This window comes from Physcomitrium patens, chromosome 2 (genome assembly GCF_059467195.1).
Source record: "Physcomitrium patens ecotype Gransden chromosome 2, ASM5946719v1, whole genome shotgun sequence".
NCBI lineage: Eukaryota > Viridiplantae > Streptophyta > Bryopsida > Funariales > Funariaceae > Physcomitrium > Physcomitrium patens.
Genome location: NC_143411.1, coordinates 17805448 through 17830670, shown reverse-complemented (window position 1 = coordinate 17830670; position 25223 = coordinate 17805448). Strand labels below are relative to the sequence as shown.

The following is a 25223-nucleotide window of genomic DNA, read 5'->3' as shown; positions in this document are numbered from 1 at the left end:
AAAGTTTATACTCCCAAGTTCAAATTCATATCCAAAACATAATGCAGTTTGTACTTGAATTTTTTTTACAGAATTATCATGAAATGTGCTTGTGTTAAGAGAAAATATCTGAAGTATTTGAGAGAAAGTCCAGTACACATGGCTACATGTAAATATTTTTGAAGCTTACTAAAAAAAATATTAATGACAAAAAGCAGGAAAATGTAACATTATTTGATGATAAGTCAATAAAAGAAATATATTTTAAGTTATATTCAATTATGAAGATGTAAATTTCTAGACTTTTATTTTTTTATTTTTTATTTTTTTTGTGGGTTAATATTGTGAACAAATAAAAACATTGCACAGTGCTAAATTAACTTTCTATCAACTTCTATCAACTTTTTTGTAAAAAATTAATTATTTACACAAATTCCAAATAATAGTAGAAGATTTTGAAATTTGTATTGTTTTAACCATGTCTATTTTCCATTTTTTAAAAAAATTGTGAATTTGTTGTGTAGTATATGGTGGAGTACACGTTTTATAAAATTTGGTTTTAGCATTAATAAAGGTAATGATCATGCTTAGATCTGATATGTTTTCAATGGATAATATTATATATATATATATATATATATATATATATTTAAAGCTCAAAAGCAAGACATGTATCAACATCATTCAAACATGCAATAGGTACACTTAATTGATTGCAAATTAGACGATCTACTTGACCAATACAATAACAATACCACAACACCAAAGACCCGAAACATAAGACTTTTCAAAATTCACACAGAACACAACTACATGTTTGTTATTACAACTGTTGCAACGTTTTAGAAAAAACTGCAACAATGGTGGACGATTTACCATGTAGAATGGGTACTTTAACAGAATCTATCACTGGGTTTTTTTAAAACAAGGTGCATAGAAAGAGAAAGATTCAATCTGTGGACACAAAAACAAAAGCAATAATAATAATAGAGTCGGTTCATGATTCCAAATGCCAAGTATCACTCACCCTAGAATACTCACCCTAGAATCTAGAAGCTTCGTCTGTTCATTAAGCAATAACAAATTTCTTAATATTTCCATGGACTCTGCTCTAGAAATCGTCAAGGAAAATCCCCTTTCAATCCTTCCAGTTCACCAAGCTTGCCCTAAACTGCAGAATGGTGCTGCGGAGGAGGAGGAGTTTGTATATATTTGAAGCTCGAAATTAACGGCACGACGACGAAGATGGCCAACAGCAACACTTGACCACTTTGCGCTCCGTGCTTTTTCATGAGTTGCGGGCCATGGAGGAGCTGCTGCTGCATCAGATCCGTGAGTCAGAAGACAGCAGCAGCAGCAGAAGCATCAGGGGATACTGACTAGCGTCGCATCTGGAGCCGTGAAGGGAGCGCTGCGGCGCAGGCCAGGGCGTTACGTGGTGCAACGAAGAGGCTTTTCGGAGGAGAGAATTACTGCATGATTTGTATGAAATTCGAGAAGAATATATTATATAATTGAATTCGTTCTTTGCTGACGGGATCGCAATGCAGAGAGGGAGGGAAGGAAGGAAGTCACTTGGACGATGCGGAGGGGGACTCGACCGCTTCTTCTCCGAGAAGATGAAGACGACGAGGGTGTGCTCTGATTGAGAACCGGGCCGTCGGATCGCTTGGTGGCGGTCTTCGTTGCAACCGGCACGTTGCGAACGGGGAGGATTGCCACCCGAAGGAGCTTTCAGGTTGCGGGGAATTGGAGATGGATTGAAGGAGCGTGAAGGCCGTGAGGAGCGAGCACTGTCACAGTGGCACTACTAGTTTTTTGTGGGAATTCCTCGAAGATTGAGGGGTGGAGCAAGATTGCTGGATTTCCTGCACGGAGATTGATTTTCAAGCGCACAAGGCTACCAGGCCTCGTTGTTTATTGAGGTAGTTCGAGAGTTGACGCAGTTTTTTTCTCTTTAATTTGGGAAGTCTTCTTGCAAATTTTCATACACCTGGTGCGGCTTCAATGTGTCTTGGTCGATTTATAAGTAGTTTTCCGTTTCAGCGGGTGTTCTTGTATCATCGGTTCGGTTTATGAGCGTTGTCTGTAGAATGCTTATGGAAGGCTCTAGTTTAAAGATTTTGTGCCATTCAGTTTATGATTGTACATGGTTTTGAGTATTTGAGGTTCCTGTTGCGTTTAGTAGTAGTCACGGTGTTTGTTTCCCGACGACTGGGACGCAAAGTCGTTGGAATAGTTTGATGTTTGTAAAGAGACTTTCATTAGTCGTGTGAGTTCTGTAGGTCCTTGAGAGTGCGGTAGCATTAGAATTTTGGAGCAGGAGCACCCTTGATTTTTTGGAAGGTGATGAATGACGTTGCTACGTAGGAAAAGAAGTAGTGCATACATGAGCTTTCAAGACGCAAGTCCAGAGTGATGGAGTTTTGAGGTGTTTGAGGAGAGACCGGGCAGAGAGGATGAGCCATTTCAAGAGGAATCTCGATCTGGTGAGCGCGGTAGCTTGTTAACTAGAAAAACTTCTTTGTACGGTGTGAATTTCTTTTGGGAGGTAGCGAGGCTTCATGAGAGCATAACAATTGCAATAGAGCGAGGCATTGGGGGTAAAGAAAGAGGTTGATTCGAGGATCTCTTAGGTCACGTGCTGGTCGCAGCAGTATCCCTCATCTCACTTCATTATACGGGAAAATGTCACAGATTATTCTGATTCTTTCTTCATTCAACTGCCAAACCAGCAATTTTCGCATTGCATTTCGTTTATCAGTGTCTTGTGAGCTGCATTTGCGTGGACAGGCCAATCGGAGAGCGCACAACCTTCTCGATGATATTATAAAACTAAACTACGAACTGCGTGTCTTGAAGGAGGCCACGACAACCTCTTAGAGTCCATAACCTACGCTTTTGATGGCGGTTGTTAATAGTTTTCGCAATCCGAATTCTACCGAAAACGTCGCACACGAAGTGCACATGTTGACTGCGCCGCATTAACCAATTGTCCTCTCAAGTATCATTGAGTGCCCATAGACGTTGATATTGACCTCTCCGTAGCTTGGTCTGGTAGGGGCAGAGAGTAGAAACGTGCCTTTAAAATTATTGTTGCGAGGGACAATTTTCTGGGGCATCGTTCTCAAGTGCGTTAGCAGGTGTTCGTCTATCATTTTTGTGGAGTTTTGTGGCGGTATTCCAAATTCCTGTTTAAGTGTGCTACCCTTTTCTTTTTCTTTTTTTTTTTTTTTTTTTTGTCACCTATGTTACTTTACAACACAGGGGCATCCTTCACGGAAGGAAGTGTACGCCCTTTTTATTGAAAGGATTTGAACACTTAGCGATGTTTATTTACTTCGAATCTCATAGCTTGGACGATCTTGTTGCGGATGTAATTGTGCGCATTAGAAAAAGCAGGGGTTAAGTTTCTGCTCACATCATAATAAGGTGGATCTTTCTGGTGATGAACAAGGGAATAGACTTGCTAGGTGCTCGATGTTGGTTGTCATGGTACTGACAGTTTTCATGCGGACACTTTTAGTGCTTGTTGTAGTCTTTTGTAGTAATATTTGAACAGATATAAGATTACGGCTCATGAAAAGTGTAGGATAATTTTATCAGTTGAGATTTGTTTTTCACAGATCAGAGGAGGAATTTTCGTGTGCGGGACGCTGCAGTGGTTCAGCAATGGAGACAAGATTAGAATCTATTATGTCCGAAGAAGGCATAGCTATGGAGGCGCTTTTGGGGGGTGATGGGATCGCGGACAGGCCGTGGCGGTTAAATGTGAGTTCATTTCGCTTGCGGGATCATTTACCGAACACCACCGTTGATTGCGCGAAAAAATTTGGTACGTTTGTCTTCCTGTTTCGTTAAATTTTAGGCAGCTATCGCAAATCGCACTATCAGTTCGGAGAAGATGAAGTAAAGTAGTTTAGATCCTTATTTCAAATCCCTCCTTCTAAGCTGAATAATATTTCATTGACTTTGACAAACGCCTGCTGGAGTTTTGAGCATTCATTAAGTCACTGTTAACATCTCTAATAAAGCAGGTCCATAACTGTAGGTGGTGAAAAAGGTGTCGATGATTATTATAAACAGCAGGAAGAAATGTTGAAAAGCTTCGTGCAAATGGATTCTATAGCAGACCGAGGGTACATGTCCACCAGCACCCAAGTGAGTTTTCGAGGCATTTAAGCCTCGGATAGTTTTCCGTGTATAGATGAGTTAATTTGTCTCATCACGTGGCGTTACGCATTGTCTTTACTAATTTAAAGGATTGTAAGGCAAAAGCCTAGAATGAGGATATGCTCCTGGCAAATAGACGTGTATTGTCAGAGGAAGCCTTTTGTATTTTGACTCATCTGTATTGTAGGAAGAGCGAGACACCACACATCGAAGAGAGAGGTTTGCCATTAGTGTTTCAAATATAGCGAACTTGATCATCTTCGCAGCAAAAGTCTATGCCTGTGTGAAGAGTGGCTCTTTAGCCATCATTGCTTCCACTTTGGACTCATTGCTAGACTTGCTGTCTGGCTTGATTCTTTGGTTCGCGGCGATTTCCATGCGCAAGCAGAACCCCTACCTCTATCCGATTGGGAAAAAGCGGATGCAACCTTTGGTACAATACAATTCTTGTCTCTAATCGAGGTTGATGGAGTTATGGTTGGAAAAGAAGTATGCTTTCTGCAAAGGAAGATTGAATGTTTCCACTAGGAAATTTATGATCAGGGGAAATTAAAATAAAAAGTAGAATCTATTGTCTTGAAATGCGCAATTGAGAATCATGATGGCACTGAATCTATGCAAGCCGTAAGTGTCTCAAAATCAGTTTTCTATACTGAGGGGTCACTGCTGCGTGGATTCTGTGGTCTACCAGCATGTTGGTAACACTTGTTTGCACTGACGTGTGATTGTCAATTTCAAGGAGGGTCTTTGTGTAATTTCTTATCGGCTTTTGGCTATGGCTACAGGGCATTCTAGTTTTTGCGTCAGTAATGGCAACACTTGGCCTTCAAATTATTTTGGAGTCCGCTCGGACGCTGTTCTCACAGGCAGGACGAACAACCTTGGTGTTTTCTATTGTTGCAGATGCGAAATTGCGACGTTTTCGGATTAATGGTCCTTTTAATAACTCCAAATTCTTACAGTTCTACCTGGACACTCCAGACTATTTTGGTCCTTCACATGGAAATTTCATCGGACGGTTGCGCAGGAACACTCACTTGCTCTAGCCGAATCTTGGAACTGGGTGGTCGCAATCATGGTGGCGACAACAGTAGCAAAGTTCCTTCTGATGGTGTATTGTCGGATGTTCCGTGATGAGATCGTGAGGGCTTATGCGCAAGACCACTTTTTTGACGTCGTTACCAACATAATTGGTCTAATTGCGGCAGTTGTGTCCAGCATATTTGCTTGGTGGGTTGATCCTGCAGGTGCAATTGTGGTACGTCGACAATTGACAGCTCTCGCTTATTTGGCCCATTAGTTTTCGTTTTAATTCAAAGTAGTAAAATGTACTTCCTTTTGCTTCGTCTCACCTGTGAACAGCGACTGATGTCATGCAGCCATGAGAACTGTGTGTGATACTGATACTTGTTCCCAATAAGTCAGATATGTCGCATCAAAGTGATCGGCATTTCAATTCTAAGCAATTTCACCTCTGCAATAGCTTTTTGAACGTCTAGATGAGCTCTTGGCTAGTTAAAATGTTCCATCATCATGGTAATTCCAGCTTCGTATTGTTTGCTCTTCTGATCCGTTGATGTTGGTCCATGCAGCTGGCACTCTACACTATGCGTACATGGACATTGACAGTGCTGGAGAATGTAAACGCTTTGGTTAGTCGTACAGCTTCTCCGGATTTCCTACGGAAAATAACATATCTATGTTGGAATCATCACAAGGACATACGTCAAATTGACACTGTCCGTGCGTATACATTTGGCTCTCATTATTTTGCAGAGGTTGATATTGTATTAGCAGGGGACATGCCTCTGCAACAAGCGCATGACATTGGCGAATCACTCCAAAACAAACTCGAGTCGCTCCCAGAAATAGAACGAGCCTTCGTTCATCTCGACTACGAAGTCACGCATCGGCCCGAGCATGCTTACAAGGAATAACGACACTATGATATTCAAACTCTGTGATATTCTTAGTTTAGAGTCCAGGAAGAGCTGCTCTTTACTGAATTTATTGATTTTGTTAGAAAAGTCTCGTAGGGGTCCCTGGATTTGAGACACTAGGGACTTCAGGTACTTCCTTATCATTATTCTGCTGCATTATCAGTACATCCTTTTTACAACCAACATTGGCGGATTGTTTAACCTCCTTCAAGGCTGTTCTTAGTGGAGTCACCACATTTTGTGGCCAATAATGTTAAATGAGTTACAACATTGGAATAGAAATTCTGCAGGATGAACAATGATAGTCCCCAAAAACCCCTTAGACTTCACAGCGACATGATCCCCATCTGCATGACCTTAAGAGACTAGAATTTTCTAGCAGTTGCATGTATAGCTGAATCTATTACCATGATTTATTGTTATGTAATTTATTTATTTATTGATTTATTGAGCAATAAAAGACTCACTAGTTTGATTGTATTTTTTGTAAATAAAATTGTAAATGTAGGCTATTGCATTAAAACATTTTCATTCTTGGTATGCTATTAGTAAAATATTTGATTAAAATAAAGAGATTTATGAGTTTTCTTTTCTCAAATTGGTACATTATTTTTTAAATTAAAGTTTCAGGTTGCTTTTTCAATTCCAAACATTTATTTTATTTTATTTTATTTAGTTCTTACTTAAATCATCCAAGTCTAAAAAAATTTGAATCTTTATGGTAAACAACAAAAATTTGGTTTGTGTGATTATTTTATTTTATTTTATGTTTTGATTTACTTAAGTTTTTAATATATTAATCTTTGGCGCTTTAATTTATTTTAGGTAGTAATATAAAATTACATAAAACCAAAAAAAAATTCAATATAATAATTTAACATGTTTTATTAAAAAATTAATAATAGATACTTATTTAAAAAGACAAGATTCTTTATTTAAGGAAAATTTTATAAAATTTGGATTAGAGTGTGAACAATGTAAATTCAAGAATTGACATCAACATTGTTTATTATCAAATGCTAACTTTAGAATACACACAAATATAATTATTTGTAACATATCATATTTTTAAATGATTAGTATTTTAGTATACATTTTAACTATAATATAGGAGATTAGTGTACATTTGAACTTAGCATTTACTAATGTGTGCATATATTTACTTTGTCTCTTATAATAATAATGCAATAATTCTAGTTATTAATTTGTAAAGAACATTTATAGAATTCTATAAACCAATTATTTATAATTATATTCGTTTAATGTATAAATTAATATTAAACACACATATTCAATTTTATACCATTATAAATTTTTATTAAAATGTAAAAGCATTTCTTAAAAAAATAAAGATGCATATTTTTTTAAAAATAACTAAAATCATAATTTTAATTTTAATAGAATAGAGGATTGAATTTTTGTTTTTTAATCATGTAGTATAGTACAATTTTACAAGAGAGTTGGTAGAATTCACTTTACTTTTAACTATACTAACATGTGTCTTAAATAAATGCATGTGTTTATTTTTATATATATAAAAGAAAATATAATAAAAATGGTAATAATAAATATAGATTCTTTTGAAGTTTGATTTTTTTAAAAGCAATGTTCATAGATAACAACCAAAAAATTAATTAGATAAAATAGAAGCAACAAGACTCTGAATGTACTACTACTTTCATTTTTTCTATTCTAAGAATAAAAAGTCTAATTCTATTGATATAATATTGGCAAAGAGAAATAACAAACCACCCACAAATTGACAAAGGTGAAAGAAACAACTCTTGAAATAATTCTAAGGAACATTAAATATGGTTGTGTAGTCGTAACCATTGATGGTACAGTATCATGTTATGTGAAAATTAGCCTCGAAATGCATTGGGCATTTAGTTGTGGAAGGATATGATTTTACCTTAAAGTTGGATTTATAATTCAAATAAATGATACATAAGGTATTCAAAAACACTCTCTTTGCAATCTTGAATAATCTAAATTTTTTTTATTATATTCTATTCAACTTCAAATATTTTTTTTTTAAAAAATTAAAACCTCAATAATTATTACTTAAATTATTGGTCTTAATTCAAAAAAAATGTATATTTTAATTTATTATTTAAAACAAACATACAAACTTTGAAGAGAATTAAACTAAGAGATGTAGAAAGAATGCTCCTAATCTATTTAGATGAAGATCATTCTCCTTCTCTAACCTTGATCTAAAACTTCCAACACCAATATCTCACTTTTGAACCATTAAGTTAATCTCAAAATTTACACAAATTTTAAAAAATTAATCAATCATTGATACATGAAAACATTATTTCAATCCAATTGGCCAATTGCTCAAAATCATTGAAATCCTCTCTAATCTTCAAAATCCAATTTCTAAAATTCTAACTCACTTGAAACTTAATTGCTTATGATTTGGTTGTCAAATTAAGCTCAATATTATTAAACTAATTTAGCACAAATATGTTCAAACATCCACAAAATTTTACTTAAAGATTTGTTATAAAATTCACATAATTCATCAAAATAAGATCCTTTTCTTATTTTATAAAAAAATAGAGTCTCCTAAAATAATTCTCACTTTGCAAAGCTCTCATAGAATCTTTGTGTATTTAAATCTATTAAAATAAATGCTTAAAAAAAATTATCAAGTTTGATTTCAAAACTTACTCTCCAATCAACAAAAAAAATCCCACTTATATTGTAGGTGCATGGTTTTATGCCTCAAAGTTTGATTTCAACCTTAATGCATAATTGGCTCTCTTTGAGTATCAATCTAAGGCATTTCTAGGTAATTATTATTGTAAGTTATTTTTTACTTTCATCCAAAGTTATCTATAATTTTATTTTTATTAACCTACTTAATTTTATCTTATTTATTTTCCTATAAAATAAGTAGAAACCTCTTTTATGAAACAATAGTATTGGCACTAAATGGTTTTACTCTCTTCTTAATTTTATCTACATTTTAAAAGACATTTGCCACTATACTTTAAAACAATTTCTTCTATAGTATAATCCTTTTTTTTCTTTTTTCTTTTTTCTTTTTCACTCAATAGTTGTCTTATAATACAACAACACTTTATTGTTAGTTTGCTGTTGTAGGCAAGGACTAATACTTTATGGTTTCACTCCACTTATTTATTATTATTCAATAACTAGTATTAACTCTTGTAGTAACTCTTGGTTCAATGCTAATAACCTCAAACTTTAGAACCTAGCTAATGAATGTACAAGTTCAAAGTTTCACAAGTTACTTGAGCATCATAAATATGACTTTGTTTGAGACAACCATTGTTATTGTTGTCACATTCAATGTGGATTTGAGTCATCCCATTCACAAAAAGAATTGGAAATTAGACAATATTGAGCAATGATATACATCAATTACATGACAAAGAAGCAAAGGTACTTATGTGTAGTTATTTTCATAAGTAGTCAAGTTTTTTTTATTTGTATGTTATTCAAACATATAATAAAAGATAAAAATAAAAATTACCCTGATATTCTAGAATTTTTTTGTCAATACAAAACTATATTAAATAATCTTTTATGTTTGGTTAGTATTCCAACTCTCCATCGATCGTTTCCACACCCCATTGAACAGATGCTGATATCGTCCACACCTCAGGGGCCACGCGGTGCCCCGAGCAGTGCACAGGGGTCCAACCACGCATGTACCATCCGACGTGGACCTCACCTTCCACGTCCCCGAGCAACGGAGTTCCCGGCATCTCGAGCAGCATTTCCATGCTGAATCGCACCCTATCTCTCACCTATCGGGTCCACCCTTCACGCATGTTCCACGACAGAACGAGTCATCGATATCGTCGAGACCCCCCTCCGCACTCGAACCCCCAAAAGGAAAGCATTGCCTGTACGCCTGAAATGTGATGGAATCCGGCGCCGTGTGTTGAGGGGAACCAGCCAATGAACCTCCTCCATGGCTCCTCGCCACGTGTGCAGCCAACTAGTGGCTGGACCCCAGGCATCACCACGTGCAATTGGCTGAGCTGGCTGGAGCACACTTGTAGGACCCCTGTCGGAGACTCTTCAAAACCATGCTCCGCGGCGGCGCCATCGTCAACAATCAGTGCAAGGGAATTGTCTCGAGCTCGCAGCGACTCGTCTCCTCGCCCACACTCGCTTTGTGATTGTTCCCAGCTCCTCCGTAGCTATGGCTTTCGGGGTTTCTAAGGGGATGGTGGCCCCTCTGCTGGTCATCAACTTTTGTCTCTACTTCATCTCGGCCGATATCGCAGGGTCTCTCCTGAACAAGGCGTTCGACCGTGGCAGCTTCGTCCTTGGTGGTGGTTTACCCTTCGGTGTATCTTTCTGATGTTACTGAAGAATGCTTCTCGGATTCGGTTGTGAAGCTACGTATGCATGGTTTCATGGTTCTCGGGATATAGTGTGAAGGACAGATGGAGCTGGGGTTGTGTTTCTCGTGGGCGCCGACTGATGCAATAGAGAATCGTGACGATTCGTTTCGGAAATTTTGAGATTTTTCCTTTCGGCAAGTTAGTTGATGTGTTCTGCGATGTGTCACAATATTTACGGTTAGATTTTTTATCTTTTAGTCGTGTTTTTCGCGCGAGTCCGGGGTACTGTAGGGACTCCGTGTTTTGGCCTTGGGGATTGAGTTTTTTAAACGGCCTCGTCGTTATGTAGAGAGTGAAACTTGAGGACTGTTTGGTATTGGTAAAGAAGTATTGCGCATGTTAACAGTGGAGCTAGCGACCACTGAACCCTTTGATATGGAAATCGGAGTCTGTCGAAGAATATTGGAAGAGTTGTCCAGTTTTAATGACTGGATGAAGTTTTATCCTTCCAAGCATGAGCTCACGCTTTCCCTCTCTCTCTCTTCATATGACTTGCAGGTAACACTGCAACGAGCATTTTCCTCGCTTTCGTGCTTATCGCCAGCATGGTTGGTTTGGCCTCCACCTTAGCTGGAGCTCACCACCTGTCCGTGTGGCGCACTGAGAGTCTTGCCGCCGCTGCCGCCGCTGCCACAATTGCATGGACACTCACTCTTTTGGCTATGGGCGTTGCATGCAAGGAGATTCACATCCGATATGGCCGCAACAAGAGACTGGTAAAATTTCTCATATGCTCCGGCGAAGTTCCTTATATTTGGATCAACTCTTGTTCTTTTTTCCGCTCGTTTTTATTATTATTATTATTATTATTATTATTTGTACATCCTGAAACACGTAGGATCCAAACTTTATTGAGTGAATGAGCGGGAAACCATAAACTGAGGGTTTTTGTGTTCTTTGCAGAAAACTCTCGAGGCTTTCATGATCATCTTATCACTGTTAGAGCTGCTGTACTTGTTGGCTCTGTACGCTGGCGCTGTGACACGCGAGGGTTACAACAACGCTCCTGGAGTGAAGAACCCCAACTACGGCACTCCAGCAGCTGCTGCCGTCTAAGTTCCCTTCGAAACGATTCGCGCATGCCAGAAAATGTTGCATTTGTATTCCCCTTTTGCTTCATGGAATGTAGTGTAGTACCGGTCCATGCGTCATGAATTGTTGAGTGTCCGTTATTTCTGCATCGTGAGAGCTTGTACGGCCTATTTTTGTTCATTGTATCATACCTATGCATATGTTAATAAATTGCTATCCTTATCTACATCCTATGACCATTCCTATTCTCGATAAACTATGCTGATACTTTACACTGTCCTATTTTCATTTTCATTTGCAACTTGCCACATCTCTTGAACTCTCCACGTCGACTTGTTTTGTGTTATTACATGAGCTATATTCTCTCGGTCTCGACTCGCTTATGCTGCTGGTTCATCCTTAACACTAATCTGCAGGGCAATGTGATTCTCTCAGATAGGGAGCTCTTTTAATTTATTTAATTGTAACGTCCAAGAGAATGTACTCATAAACCGCCAAAAACAAAGTCGGTTATTCTTCAACAGCATAGTATTAAAAGATCAATATCCCTGCGCTCCATCCACTAAAGCCCCCGCAACATATAGAGCATTTGCAGTTTTACATATTCACACAGCCTTGCGTTTTCTGTTTCTTTTTTCTTTTTTTTTTTTCAAATATCAATGTTCTGGAAACATATTCTTAAAAGTGTTATGTAGTGTCAAGGTCTAAACGTTAACTTCCAAGACATCATTATATTATACAAACTATCGGTGATGAATATTTGTGGAAGTACTGTTACGACAAGTACCTCACACGTCGATAGTTATTCATCAATGCTACGTTCTATATATATATATATATAAATATATATTTTTTCATATCCACATTCACCAGATGAATTTTTACTTACATACTCTTACAATAGTAAGAGTAGCAAATTTCTAAAAAAAGAGTTCAAGAATTGTATTTTTGTAAGAAGTTTTTCATTTCTTTTGTTGGTTGTAACTAAAATGTGAATAGCTTAAAATATTCATTACATTTGGACTTCAAAGAGCTCACAAAATAATAAAAGTTATACATGAATTTTAATCAAATAATAGGATAGTGTGTAAAGTAATTAAAAATATTGATATGTGAACATTTGAGTATAAAATGATGTTTTTTGGATTTAAAATTATTTTATTACATTTTATTTTATTGATTTTAGGCAAATGAGGAATATAGAGATTAAATAGAGCTATAAAAAAGTTTCTTCACTTGCATTCTTGTTATTATGTTCTTATAACTCTCAATATTATTAATTTATTTCTTATTCTTTTCTATTAGTTCATATTAGTATTTTAAAGGTTTATTTTATTTATTTATTTATACACATGATAAGTCATGTTTCTAATTGCATTTCTTTTCTTTTTTAATTTTAAAGTTCTAACTACTTGTTCAAGACTCTTTATTGTTTAAAAAATTAAATATTTAAATTAAAAATTCTCCTTATATTTAATTAAAGTAACAAAAGAATATAATTTTAAAAAATATATTTATTTCTAATAGTATTATCAAAAAATTAAAAAATTAATATTACTTTTATTATTACATATAAATATTTAGATATTTATAAAAACTAAAGTTAATTTAGAATGTATTAATATAATACATCTTTACACTATTTTCATCCAACATCATATTCAAACCAGTATATTATGTGTTGATGTGATACTTCAATCAAGGAATGCACCAATAAAAATAATTATTAGTAAGAGTACTAATCAAAATGCTTACAAAGAGAGATGCATCCACAAATAATCAATAATTACCAAGAAAGGCACATACACAAATATAATTACATGTAGAGAATCAAATATATATATCTAAAGCCTAATTCTTTTCTTCTTTCCTCAAACATACTTCTCTTCCTTGTTTTGTCTTGCTTTTCTTTGTATGGTCGAGCAATTGTACGATCACTAGCAGGGAGATCAAACAATGACAACTTAGAACAATTGATTGTTAGAAGAGTGTTCTCTACAACCAAAGATGCCCATAGTGCTATTGCAAGCTATCTAATCAAGTTTTTGTTTCTTATCAATTCAAAGCTGACAAATTTGCTTCCATGAAGGTTATCTGCCAAAAGAAAGAAGAAGAATTTTAAGACAAGAACACAAATGTCAAGTGCTTGTTCTAAGTTGTGATCAATTGGCATAAAGACAAAATAATTCATATTGTCAAGTTTGCTATTCATCTATAGACATGTCTAGCTTTTCTAAAACTCTTTTGCCTCACATAAAGAACTTGCAAACTTTGTTAAACCACTTATGTGAGACATACAATGCATGGGACCATACAATATCACAAACCATGCATGGACCAAGATTAGAGAAGAAGCATTATTCATGGCTTCATAGAAGAGTCATGAGTTGTACTAAAAATATTTAGTAAAAGATAAGAGTTTGAGGATTCAAAAGCTTGGGCCACTACTTGAGAGATTAGTTGCAACAAATCCTAGTAGCATGATTGTAAAAAGATGTATAAATGCTTTGTTTTTAATTTTGAGTTTGATTCTACATTCACTTTTCTATTGACTACAATAATATATTTAGGAAATCAAAAATGTAGTTGCTGCAAAGCTTCCATTTAAAAACCAAGGTATTTGTATCTAGCATATTAAGAAGAATATTAATTATTGCTACAAAAAAAAAAAAAAAAAAAAAAAAAAAAAAAATCAAATCAAATCAAATCAAATCGAAAGATCTGGACAATTGTGAAGACATTGATTCTAGATGTCCATGTAGTTGTGATGGCAAATATTCATAAGATACATGTTGCTGCATTTGAGTATCTTATTGTTATTCTACATCAAAATTTAACCTTTAGTCATACCATATTTCAGCACTTTGGAGTTCTTACTTTAAACATGTCAAAGGTTGCAAACTTAAAGATCCTTAATTTATACCACATGCAACCTTTTGATGTCATTTTTTTGATTGTTCAAAAAAAGATGCCCCTTTTACGATAAATATATTGAATATGTAACCATTCCAACACATCTTCTCTCTAAAATCACTTCAAATGCACAAAGTCGCAAAATAGAAGGATGAACTTGTTAGAACAAGCAAATAAATGATTTTTTTTTTGTGTTAGTTGCCAAAATAGTCATGTTTTTTGTATTGTCAATCTAAGGGGTTGTAGCTATTCTTGTGGCAATTTCTAGTTATTACACTTGCCATACCTTCATGGTCGTACAAGTATACTAAAGTTATATCCAAGCATAGAGTTATTGATATATGTTTTATACACTACAAGTAAGTTGTTTAAGATCTATGCTAATGTTGTCACATCCATTGATGTAGAAACAATAGTAGCCATTGGTGTTGCAATGCCATTGTCTAAAACAAAATAAGCAAAACAACTATAAAAACATTGCCTCCACAATCACAGTAAGACCAACGTAAAAAACCAAACTTGGTACTCAAAATGTGACAAAAAAAACCACAATTTCTATACCTGCAATTGATGATGCCAAGCATGATGGAGTTCTTTAGGATGAACAAGAATTTGGTATTTGGTGATCTTTGACATTCACAAGCTATACATGCAATGACAAAAAGAAGCAACAATGTCAAATTGTGCCTCTTTTTGTAATTATTTCTATAGATTTGCCCCTCAATGTAATTTTCTCTTATTTTTAATAATATTATCTAAAAACAAATTTAATGTTAGATTTATTTTTTAAATATAAATATTTAATTATTATATAAATTAGAATTAGTTTAAAATTTATTAATATTATATAATTTAAGACATTTTAATCCATCATCACATTCAAACCAATGTAAAATGTATTGACTTGGTACTTCAATTTGTTGTAATACATACTAAATCATATTGTCTGAAATCAGATATTACTATATATTTGTATATTATTTTAATTTTGTATAACCAATTATTAAGCTCAAGTCTAAATCTACTCATTAATAATTTAATATTAATTATAAATTCATATCATATGTACTCATTTAAGATATTTGAATTTTAGAGTTATAAACTTTAATTCAAAAGTGAAGACTTTGTGATTTTAGATGTATCATTTAATACAAGATTTATATAATGTCTCTTACAAAAAAAATTATATATATATATATATATATATATATATAATAAAAATCCTAAAGAAATTAATGCATAATAACTATAAAAAGAGTTGATTTTATAATTTCTTCTAGTACATGACATGAAATTGTCAATATTATTTTTTAAGAAATTATCTTAGAAATAAATATAATTAGAAGGAAATAAATTAAATTTGAATAAATTAGCAATTAAATCAAGATTCAACTATATTATCAAAGATTATCAAAGTAAATTTCATTAAAATTTTGAAAATGTATTATTTTTATATTAAAAATAGAATTCTAATAATTTACATCTAATAAAATTTTGATATTGCATCTATTTTCTTTCATTAAATTTATTTTTAGAAATTTCTACTTTATATTCATATTTAATGTTATATACTTTGACACACTATTTAGATTAAAAGTAATATGAAAACCTTATTCTAACTATAATCAAGTATTACATTATGATTCATGCTATGCACATAAAGTAAATAGATTTAAATTTTGAGATTTAAAAATGATAAAACTTGGTTTAAATCAAATTTTGATTTAGAATTAGAAGAAGATATTTCTATTAAAAAATTTACAAATATTTCTTATTTTTCGTCTTATATATACATAGTTAACTAATTTATTTTTGAATTGATTTTGTACAAATATTTTTATTAGCATTAACATGTATTTTAATCTTTACACTATCAAAAATTAAATTAAATTACTACAATTCATAATCACAAGTATAATTATAATACAATATAATATTAAAAGATAGTGTGATATATGAAATATATGAAATACAAGGAAGAAATTTCTTCAAAATTGTAATTTCAATGCATAATCTTCATCCATGTAATTTATTCTCCACCACTTTAGAGGAGCTATAAAGGTTCCTTCACTCTTTAACTTCAAGCAATGGGTATTGAGACTGTAAACTTAGATCTACTCCCATTCAAAGAGTGGTTAAAAACGAACCAAACAACCCCTAATTATTTCTTGAATGTGGATCCATAGAACTAGGTTTAGGGTTTAGTAAGAGAGGCTTTTTTTCTGGTACCAGCCACGTGGAAATGATCCTTCCCACGCATTTGCTGACGTGGATCCAACTCAGCGAGAAGAACAATCGTGAACCCCGGTGAGGCACAAACGTGACCTGGCTCAACTCGAGGTGGTCGGTCTGTCTGGAAACTGACGGCGTCTTCTTTTTCTGCATTCGACGTCGGGATCCCTCTTCGGCATACTCCACGGCACCACGAGCTTGGCATCACGTGATGCATCGATTAAATTAACCCGACCGTGTGTGAGAGAGTGTTGAATGAATTGTAGCTGCCGAATTGTGGAGCTGCTGCTGCTGTTGCAGCTGTGAAAGATTTTGCCGTTGAATCGCGGTGCTGTGAGAGTGTGAAGCTGCTGAAAATTGCGGGTCGCATTCGAGACATGTAGTGTTGATCAAAGGGTCGAAATCGATGGGGACCGTATCACGAATTTCATTGCCAGTGTGCCGTTCAGTCCTGTCTTCCCATTCGCTGTATTCGTGTAGTTTGCGATGAAGAGGAGGTTGCAGTACGTACTGTAGAGTATTGGATACGGATCCATGTGTGAATTCGTTGCACCAGATGGCCCGGCATCCGGAGAGCGATGTGTGAAGGAAGGTTAAGCGCCGACAAAGGGACGACGACTTTGATCTGAGTGTGAGTTTTGGTACTCCCGTGGATGTGAAGGATAGCGGCGATGCTATACTGTTACATTGCTGATGTGGCTGGCCTTCGGAGGCGTAACATAGAGGTATCTTCTCCAATATTTAATTTTATCGTGTATTTATTTTTAATACTTCCTTCTGTCGCGGTTGTGGTGTAAAATATTTAATAGCTCTGGACCTCTTTGGTTGGAACTACGGTTTCATAAAAGTGAGGCGTTGAGGCGACGGGTCAAAAGTTTTACGTTGTGCTCCTACTCGTGTTTCCGTATGATGAGTTCACCTGCTGTAGTTTCTGGGATCGACTTCTAGAAGAAATTGGCCTAATGTAGTACATTGTTTTGAACACGAACCTTCCGATCATGAAACGTTTTAGAAGTAAGTAATCGGAGGGTTTTAGATAGAATGTAATAATTAATTAATTGTTAAATGGGTGTACATTGCTTTTACCATGTCGAGGGAGGAGCGACTGATTAGGTCGCGCCTCCTTGATGCAATGTTTCACTCTCATTCAATTCGTTATGTTTGGTAATTGTTTGTGACTGTTTCTAACATGGCCGCTTAACCAAAGTATCTCAAATATGGAATTTCTCTTCCAAATAGGCCAAGCATTGGTAACCAGGCCTAGCTTCGGCCCATAGAGTGATTTCATGAGGATGTTGGTGAGCATGGTGTGTGTAAGGCGTCAGTGCAGCACAACTTTGTTTTGTTTTGAGCCGGAAGTTGGTGTATGAAGTGGTAGCATATAGAGAGGTGTTTTGTATGGAAATGAAAACGAGTAGTATCCACTAATGCTAATGCGGACTAGTTGTTGCAAACTAGTTGCAATTTAGGAGGGTTGGAGTTTTCAGGGTTTTGGTGCAGTAAAGATCGTGGAGGAGCAAAACTTGAATTCGTGAGCTTAGTTGTTGTTGTTGCCATAGCAACGTACTCAGCTTTGGTGCTCGACAAGGCTGTCAATTTTTTTGGCACGTGGAGCATTAAATGATGGCACCATAGAACAAAAGGAAGATGTACCTAGAGGTTGAGTGGCACTAATCGACTTTACCTGCCGAATTGCCATTGCTGAAGCCATGATAGGGTGCATCTTTGATATGAGTACATTTGTTGATTGGTAATGGATGAGTATTATGCAAGGAATTGTTAAGAGGAGGAGCACCTTGGGCAAATACGGGTTTCTGAACATTAGAGTAAAACGTAAAGACCAAGCTAGCAGGGGATTGAATGACACTTTGTTGTATTAGATGAAGTTTTCTAGAGAATGTATTGGAAAAATAGAACTTGCAATAAGATGATCTTAATAAATCTAATAGAATCTTAAATAAGCTTCAATTAAATTATAATAATAGTAATTAATCTTTCATTAAATCTAAAAGAAGTCTCAAGAATTTACAAAATAAACATAAAAGAATCATAAATAAATATATAATAAGAAATCTTAAAGAAATATCAAAAATAAATATATTGGTTGAATCCTAATTAAACCCTAATATAATCCTAAACAAATTCTAATCAAATTGTAAATCAATTTCAATCAAATTTTAATCAAAACTTTAATTTTGACTAAATCTTAATTAAATCTCAAATAAATCCTAATTAAACCTTAAATAAATCTTAATGAAATCCTAAGCAAATCTTGAATTCTAATCCTAGACTTAATCAAATCTTATACAAATCTTAATAAAATCTTTTATCACATATTTAATCAAATCCTATACAAATCTTAATCAAAATCTTCATCAATTTCTAAATTCTAATTCTAGACCAAATCCTAATCAAATCTTAGTCAAAACTTAAATCTTTTAACGACATAAATCTCAAAAAAAGAAATCCTCAATATACTCTTATGTCACTAAAAAGAACTAGAAATTTAGTCAATGATATAATATTGAACTAGAATGGCTATTGCCAAAAACAAGAAAACTAAAAAGACTTGAAACAAGACTAAAGACTAGAAAGGCATTAACAAAAGTGAAGAAGGCTTTACTCTTGCCTCCATATATATTCTTAACTAAAAACTACATGGCAATGTCTTATACGACCTTCAAAACATGTTGACTTGGAAGATACATATCTTAATTTGTAAGACAAGTTTTCTATATATACGCCACATAGTTAGCTTGTTCCACAAGCTGCCAATACGTAGTTAACTTGTTGACTAAGTTTCTATCCTATGAATCAATTACAAATACATGTAAAGTTAAAGCAACATTTATGAAGCTTTTAGGAAGCTTTTCTAGAAAGTATTATAAAATTAATTTATTTTTATCTACTTTTATATACTTCTACCTAATCATATAAGTATTTACTAAAATATATATATATATATATATATATATATATATATCCATAACAATATCTTCTTTTCTATAGACAAGTTTCACGAGGAGTGATCATTATATGTTAATGAAATCTAAGATGCGACAAATTATATTTGCCACATACTTTGATCTTTGTTCTCTTTGAAAATAGTTAATAGGTCCTCTCAGCCATCGATAGTGTCTCATACTTAGGCAAAAAGACTACCCTGTTGTTTGATTGTTGTCGATGCTTTCTTAACTTCCTTCAAATAAAGCATTTAAAAACACCATCAAGAGTTGTTTCTATCTCTAATAAAATTACCAAACATTGGAAGTCTCTTCCAAGGTCGTGATATCAATTACGTTGTAACTTGCCATCTATTTGAAGAAGGACATATTGTTTTTAAGGATCTTCATCTCAATCATATTGTCTTGAAGATTGTGACAATTACAATCTCTCATTTAGTAAGTCAACAACTAAAAGCTCTTGGATTGAATCTACTAGTTCTTGATTCTCCATCTTCTTAACATTACAAATATGTAGAAGCTACAAAGAAAAATAGAATATAGAATGTTATCTTCTTTGGATCTTGTTTCTTTTATAACAAAGATATGTTATTGTTTATCTTAATTTTGATGGATGTTGTCAATGAAAAGCCTCAACTCTCTTTATTGTATTTGTAAGATTTTTTGCTAGCTCTTATGTGCATTCATTAATATCATATCCACACCAATAAACAAGATATTCCAACCTATTTTGGCGTTGCCTTGAATCTAAGACTTCTTCCACCTCAAACTTTTGATTATTATCTACTTCTATAGCAAGAATGGCATTTTTTTTCTTCTCGAGATATTCACTATTTTATATGGCTCAAGAAGAGATATGTAAAATATAGAGTGGATCTTCATATACTCCGGTAGATATAATGGATAAGCAAAAAGATTGACTTCTTCACTAATAAAAAAAGATCCAAGCTTACCATAGTCTAATTTGTTGCAAGGACTAGAAGTCTTGATATTGCAATAAAGTAACTATATCTTATCACGTACATTGAATTGTAATTCTTTCTTATGATATGCATTTTCATTAATCTTTAGTCATTTTTGAACTACCTTTAATTGTATTTTTATTGTTGCATATACCTCTAACAAATGATTTATTAAATCTTCCACCACAAGAATATTAACTTTTGAAAAGTCAAAAGTATGAAGTCATGGATGATAACCATGATTGATAAAGAAAGGTATTTTTTGAGTGGAAGAACATACCAAATTACTATATGTAAACTTTACTAATGGTAAAAAAGTTGTACAATCATCTTGATGATAGTTGATGGTATACCTCAAGAAGTACTCCAGAACTTGATTTTTTTTCTTTTGTTTGTCCATTAAATTGAGGATAAAAAGTTAAAGAGAGCTATATATCCATTTTTAAAGCTTAAACAGTATTTTCCAAAATCTTGATATAAATTGAGTCTCTCTATTCAATATAATATGTTTAGGCAATCTGTAATAGTAAAAGATATTATTAAAAAAAATTTAGTTGTTTCTTCACTTGTAATAGATTTTGTACATGGTACAAAATGTGCCATCTTAGTATAATAATCTTCTATCATAAATATAGAATCAAATAAACCTGACATTGAAAGATCCGTGATAAAATTCATAGAAACAAAAGACCATGATTGTTATGGAATAGATAATGGCTAAAGAAGTCCATAAAGTCGATGGCAAAGAATTTTAAATCTTGAATAAATATCACATGATTGTACAAAGTCTTTGACAGCCTTCCACATTTGAGGCCACCAAAAATCTCTTGATATTAGCTCCAAAGTCTTATTATATCCAAAATATCTTGCTGTTGAAAGTCATGATAAATTTGGAAAATACGTAATTGTGCCCCACTTCTTGGAATATATAATCATCCCTTAAAATAGAATAGATTTTTTATGAACTTAAACTTATAAGTATTATGAGACTTAGAAGAATTATTCTTGATATCATAGACAAGAAAATCAAAAGACATACTTGATTGAATTTACTTGACAAAAGTTGAATCAACAATAAATATTGATTTTATTACTCAAAGATAAAAAATACTCTTGCTTGAAGAGAATTATTCTTTATTGATCAAAAGATGCATCTCCTTCTTTTGGTATAAGATAAGAATGTCTAAAAAAGGAATCCAATAAATCTTATTATTTTTTGGGTCGATAAATGATTTTAATAAAGACATGCTCCAACAAGCTTGATAATAATTTAAAATACATGCCAAAATGAAGTACTTGAGGTTCTTATGATTTGTATATATGGTGATTGGACTTGAGATGCCTTCTAAATAATGATGCCATTCTTGAAATGAATCCACAATTGCAAGGAGCTCTTTGTTGTAGATCTTATAATTAAGCTTGACTACTAAAAAAATTCTAGAATAAAAAGCTACTGAATGGAATTTATCATCTACTTCCATTTATAATAATATTACACCCAAAGCAAAGTTTGATGCATTATTTTTTATAAAAAATACCTTGGAGAAGTCAACACAATTTAAGATTGATGTAAAAATAAATTTATTTTTTAAAGCATCAAATGATGCTTTAACTTCTTTACACCAGTCAAGTTTGTCTTTACAAGTCAAATGTGTAAGTAGGGCTCAATAATTTGAAAAAAAAATCTTAATGAAGATCCGATAGTAATTGACAAAGTCTAAAAAATATTACACATTTTTTACTATTCTTAAAATCTTCCAATCAAAGATAATCTAGACCTTCTTTAAATCCATCATTAGCCTTTTCTTAGAAAGAATGTATCCTAAGAAATCAACTTGAGTAGTATAGAATACATACCTTTCTAACTTGACATATAATCCTGCATCTCTAAGTTTTTGTAATACATGATGAACATGAACTTTATGCTCTTCTATATTTTAAGAGTAGATTAAGATATTATCTAAATAACAAATGACAAAATCATTAAGAAACTTACAAAAGACATCATTCATTAGATGCTCAAAATTAGTTGATATATTTGTAAGTTCAAAAGACATGATATTATAATCAAAATATCCATACTTGATTCAAAACACAATTTTCTATTCATCTCCTTCTTTAATGCATATCAAATTATATGCTTTTTCTAGATCTATTGTTCAGTAGACCTTTACTTGATTGAATTGATTAAAAGTCTTAAAATCAAAAATAGAGGATACATGTTCTTGATGGTAATTTTATTAAGTCTTTGATAGTCTATACACATCCATAGAGATTTATCTTTTTTCTTCACAAATAAAATATGAGGCTTAGTTGGAGATTTAGAATGGCATATAAATTTTTTAACCAAGTTCTCATCAATGTATTCTTTGAGTGCAGCCAACTGATTTCATGATAGCCTATAGATTGATCCAAATGGTGGTTGAATTCTTTTATGAAGATCAATAAATAAATCATAAAAAAGATGCTTTGGAAGAATATTTATATTCTTTTTTTCAAAAATATCTTGATATTAAAAATCCTGATACTAACTTGGAATAGTACTCGATGTCTTCTTGCTATCGAAAATAGGCATGATATATAGAACAAAAGATAACCCTTCTCTTGCAATATGCATGAAAGCTATTGTACGTACTAGTAAGGGTTTGGATGTACTAGACTAATATATTTTTACTTGACTAATGAAATTTTAGATTAAACTATCAAAAAAATTAAGGTTATAAGAAATCTAATTTATTTGAAGATTATACTTTTTTAACCAAGATAATCATAAAATAATTGAATTGGACAAAGATTTTATTACATTAAATAATACTATATTATTATTACCTTTATATCTAAATGAATTATCTCATATATAACATCTCCAAAAGATAACAAATGATCATCTATGACTTCTATATATACAAGTTTAGTTTTCTTAACTAACAATATCTCTTGTTTTTTGACAGAATCTTTGTCTATAAAACATACCAAGGCTCTTGAATCTTACAAAGCTTACAAGGCTTTGTGATTTTTTGGTCCTAAATAAACTTCTATTGGAAAACAAGGTGAAGGGCATTGTTGAGTCTTTTCTTGCTCCATGAAGGATTTAAAACATATCTTATTAATTTGCATTGATTCTAGCCTTGATGAATAAGTTTTTAAAACTTGGGAGTTTTTGTCATTATTTGATTTATTCCTTTACAACCAAAACTTTATTCTTGACATCTTTTAAATAATCAATTGTTGCATACAATTGCTTGAGCAATAAATTATTCCAAAGATTTTGCTTTTGGCATTGTCAATAACAAATATTTGACATTATCCTTTAATCCATATCAAAATTGATTGATAAGGGCTTTGTCATTCTAATCCACATTGCAAGCAAGGTTGTGGAATTTAGCAATATGTATGGTAGATGATTATGATCCTTATTGTAAAAATAAAAGCTTAATTTCTATTAATTTTTGCAATCACTTTTTTTAAATATAGCCATAAAAACTTCTAGAATTGAATTCAAATTATAAAAGAATCGCAAAAAAAAATTCATTAAAGATGCAAATCAAGAGAGATCACTTTTTAATAAAAGTATGCTTATGAATCCAACTTGAATAAATCCATTAGGATATTAGAAGGCATACAACCTTAGATAGAACTTGACTAACTATAGAAATCTTTGAAATTTTGATCTTATTCCATCAAACTTCTTAAGCATATTAATCCTTGTCTTTATCATACTTATAGAAGCAAAACTCCTTGAATTTGGTTGTGAAATCAATTTACTTGCTTCCTTCAATTATACAATTTTTTGACACAAATTCTAAACTTTTTCTATATGTGTAGGAAAAGAATCTCTATGATTCAATATTAGAAATACATGAGATTTCTATTCTCAAAATATTGACAAGCTCATGAAGAGCTACAGTAGTTGCAAAGCTATTCTTACTTTTGTTAAGAATAGTATCTATAATCTTTTCTTCTATAAAAAATTCAAACAAATTTAAAAAATTAAATTAGACGAGGATAATCCATAATTTCTATTATCAAATGAAAATTTCTACAAAGAAGGATAATTCACTCTTTTTTAGGAAAAAATTAGTATTAAAAAGGAAGATTGTTTGTTTGTAGGTAGGTAGTCTGCAACCTTTAAAATACAACAATAGGAATGGAGTAATCCACTCACTTTGAAAACAAGATAAAAATAGTAAGTTACTACTCTTATTAAACTATCAAGGATATGAATTTCAAAGAAAGAAATCCTCAATACACTCTTGTGTTACTAAAAAGAACTACAAAGTTAGTCAAAGATGATATATTATTGAACTAGTATGGCTATTTCCAAAAACAAGAAGACTAAAAAGTCTTGAAACAAGACTAAAGATTAGAAAGGCATTAAGAAGAGTGAAAAAAGCTTCATTCTTACCTCCACATATACTCTTAACTAAGAGCTATGAAATGATATCCTATAAGACCTCTAAAACGTGTTGACTTTATAAGACACATATCTTAACTTGCAAGGCAAGTTTTTTATATGTATGCCCCATATTTAGCTTCTTTTAAAAGCTATTAATACATGATTAATTTTTTGACCAAGTTTTTAATCTATCAATCAATTATAAATACATTTAAAGTCAAAGTAGCATCTATGAAGTTTAT

The 25223-nt window shown here is 32.9% G+C and overlaps 2 protein-coding genes across 6 annotated transcripts; both read left to right on the top strand.

Annotated features, from left to right (window-relative positions):
• Positions 1–1104: 1104 nt before the first annotated feature.
• Positions 1105–6572, top strand: LOC112295001 (metal tolerance protein 11). 3 transcript variants are annotated; one of them, XM_024546069.3, is made up of 7 exons: positions 1105–1904; positions 3606–3814; positions 4031–4140; positions 4340–4585; positions 4938–5018; positions 5180–5410; positions 5745–6572. In XM_024546069.3, the coding sequence occupies exons 2-7, from the start codon at positions 3652–3654 to the stop codon at positions 6087–6089; spliced, it is 1176 nt and encodes a 391-aa protein (XP_024401837.1). In that variant the 5' UTR covers positions 1105–1904; positions 3606–3651; the 3' UTR covers positions 6090–6572. The 3 variants fall into 3 exon arrangements, with proteins under 3 accessions (XP_024401837.1, XP_090104333.1, XP_024401857.1); XM_090248207.1 differs by lacking the exon at positions 1105–1904 and adding an exon at positions 1952–2468; XM_024546089.2 differs by lacking the exon at positions 1105–1904 and having other exon boundaries at positions 3679–3814; positions 4017–4140.
• A 3599-nt stretch (positions 6573–10171) lies between these two features.
• Positions 10172–11741, top strand: LOC112273584 (membrane protein PM19L). Of its 3 annotated transcripts, none has more exons than XM_090248205.1 (3): positions 10172–10408; positions 10982–11199; positions 11387–11741. In XM_090248205.1, exons 1-3 carry the CDS (start codon positions 10279–10281, stop codon positions 11537–11539), a joined length of 501 nt encoding a protein of 166 aa, XP_090104331.1. In that variant the 5' UTR covers positions 10172–10278; the 3' UTR covers positions 11540–11741. The 3 variants fall into 3 exon arrangements, with proteins under 3 accessions (XP_090104331.1, XP_024358293.1, XP_090104332.1); XM_024502525.3 differs by having other exon boundaries at positions 10172–10411; XM_090248206.1 differs by having other exon boundaries at positions 10184–10660.
• Positions 11742–25223: the final 13482 nt, after the last annotated feature.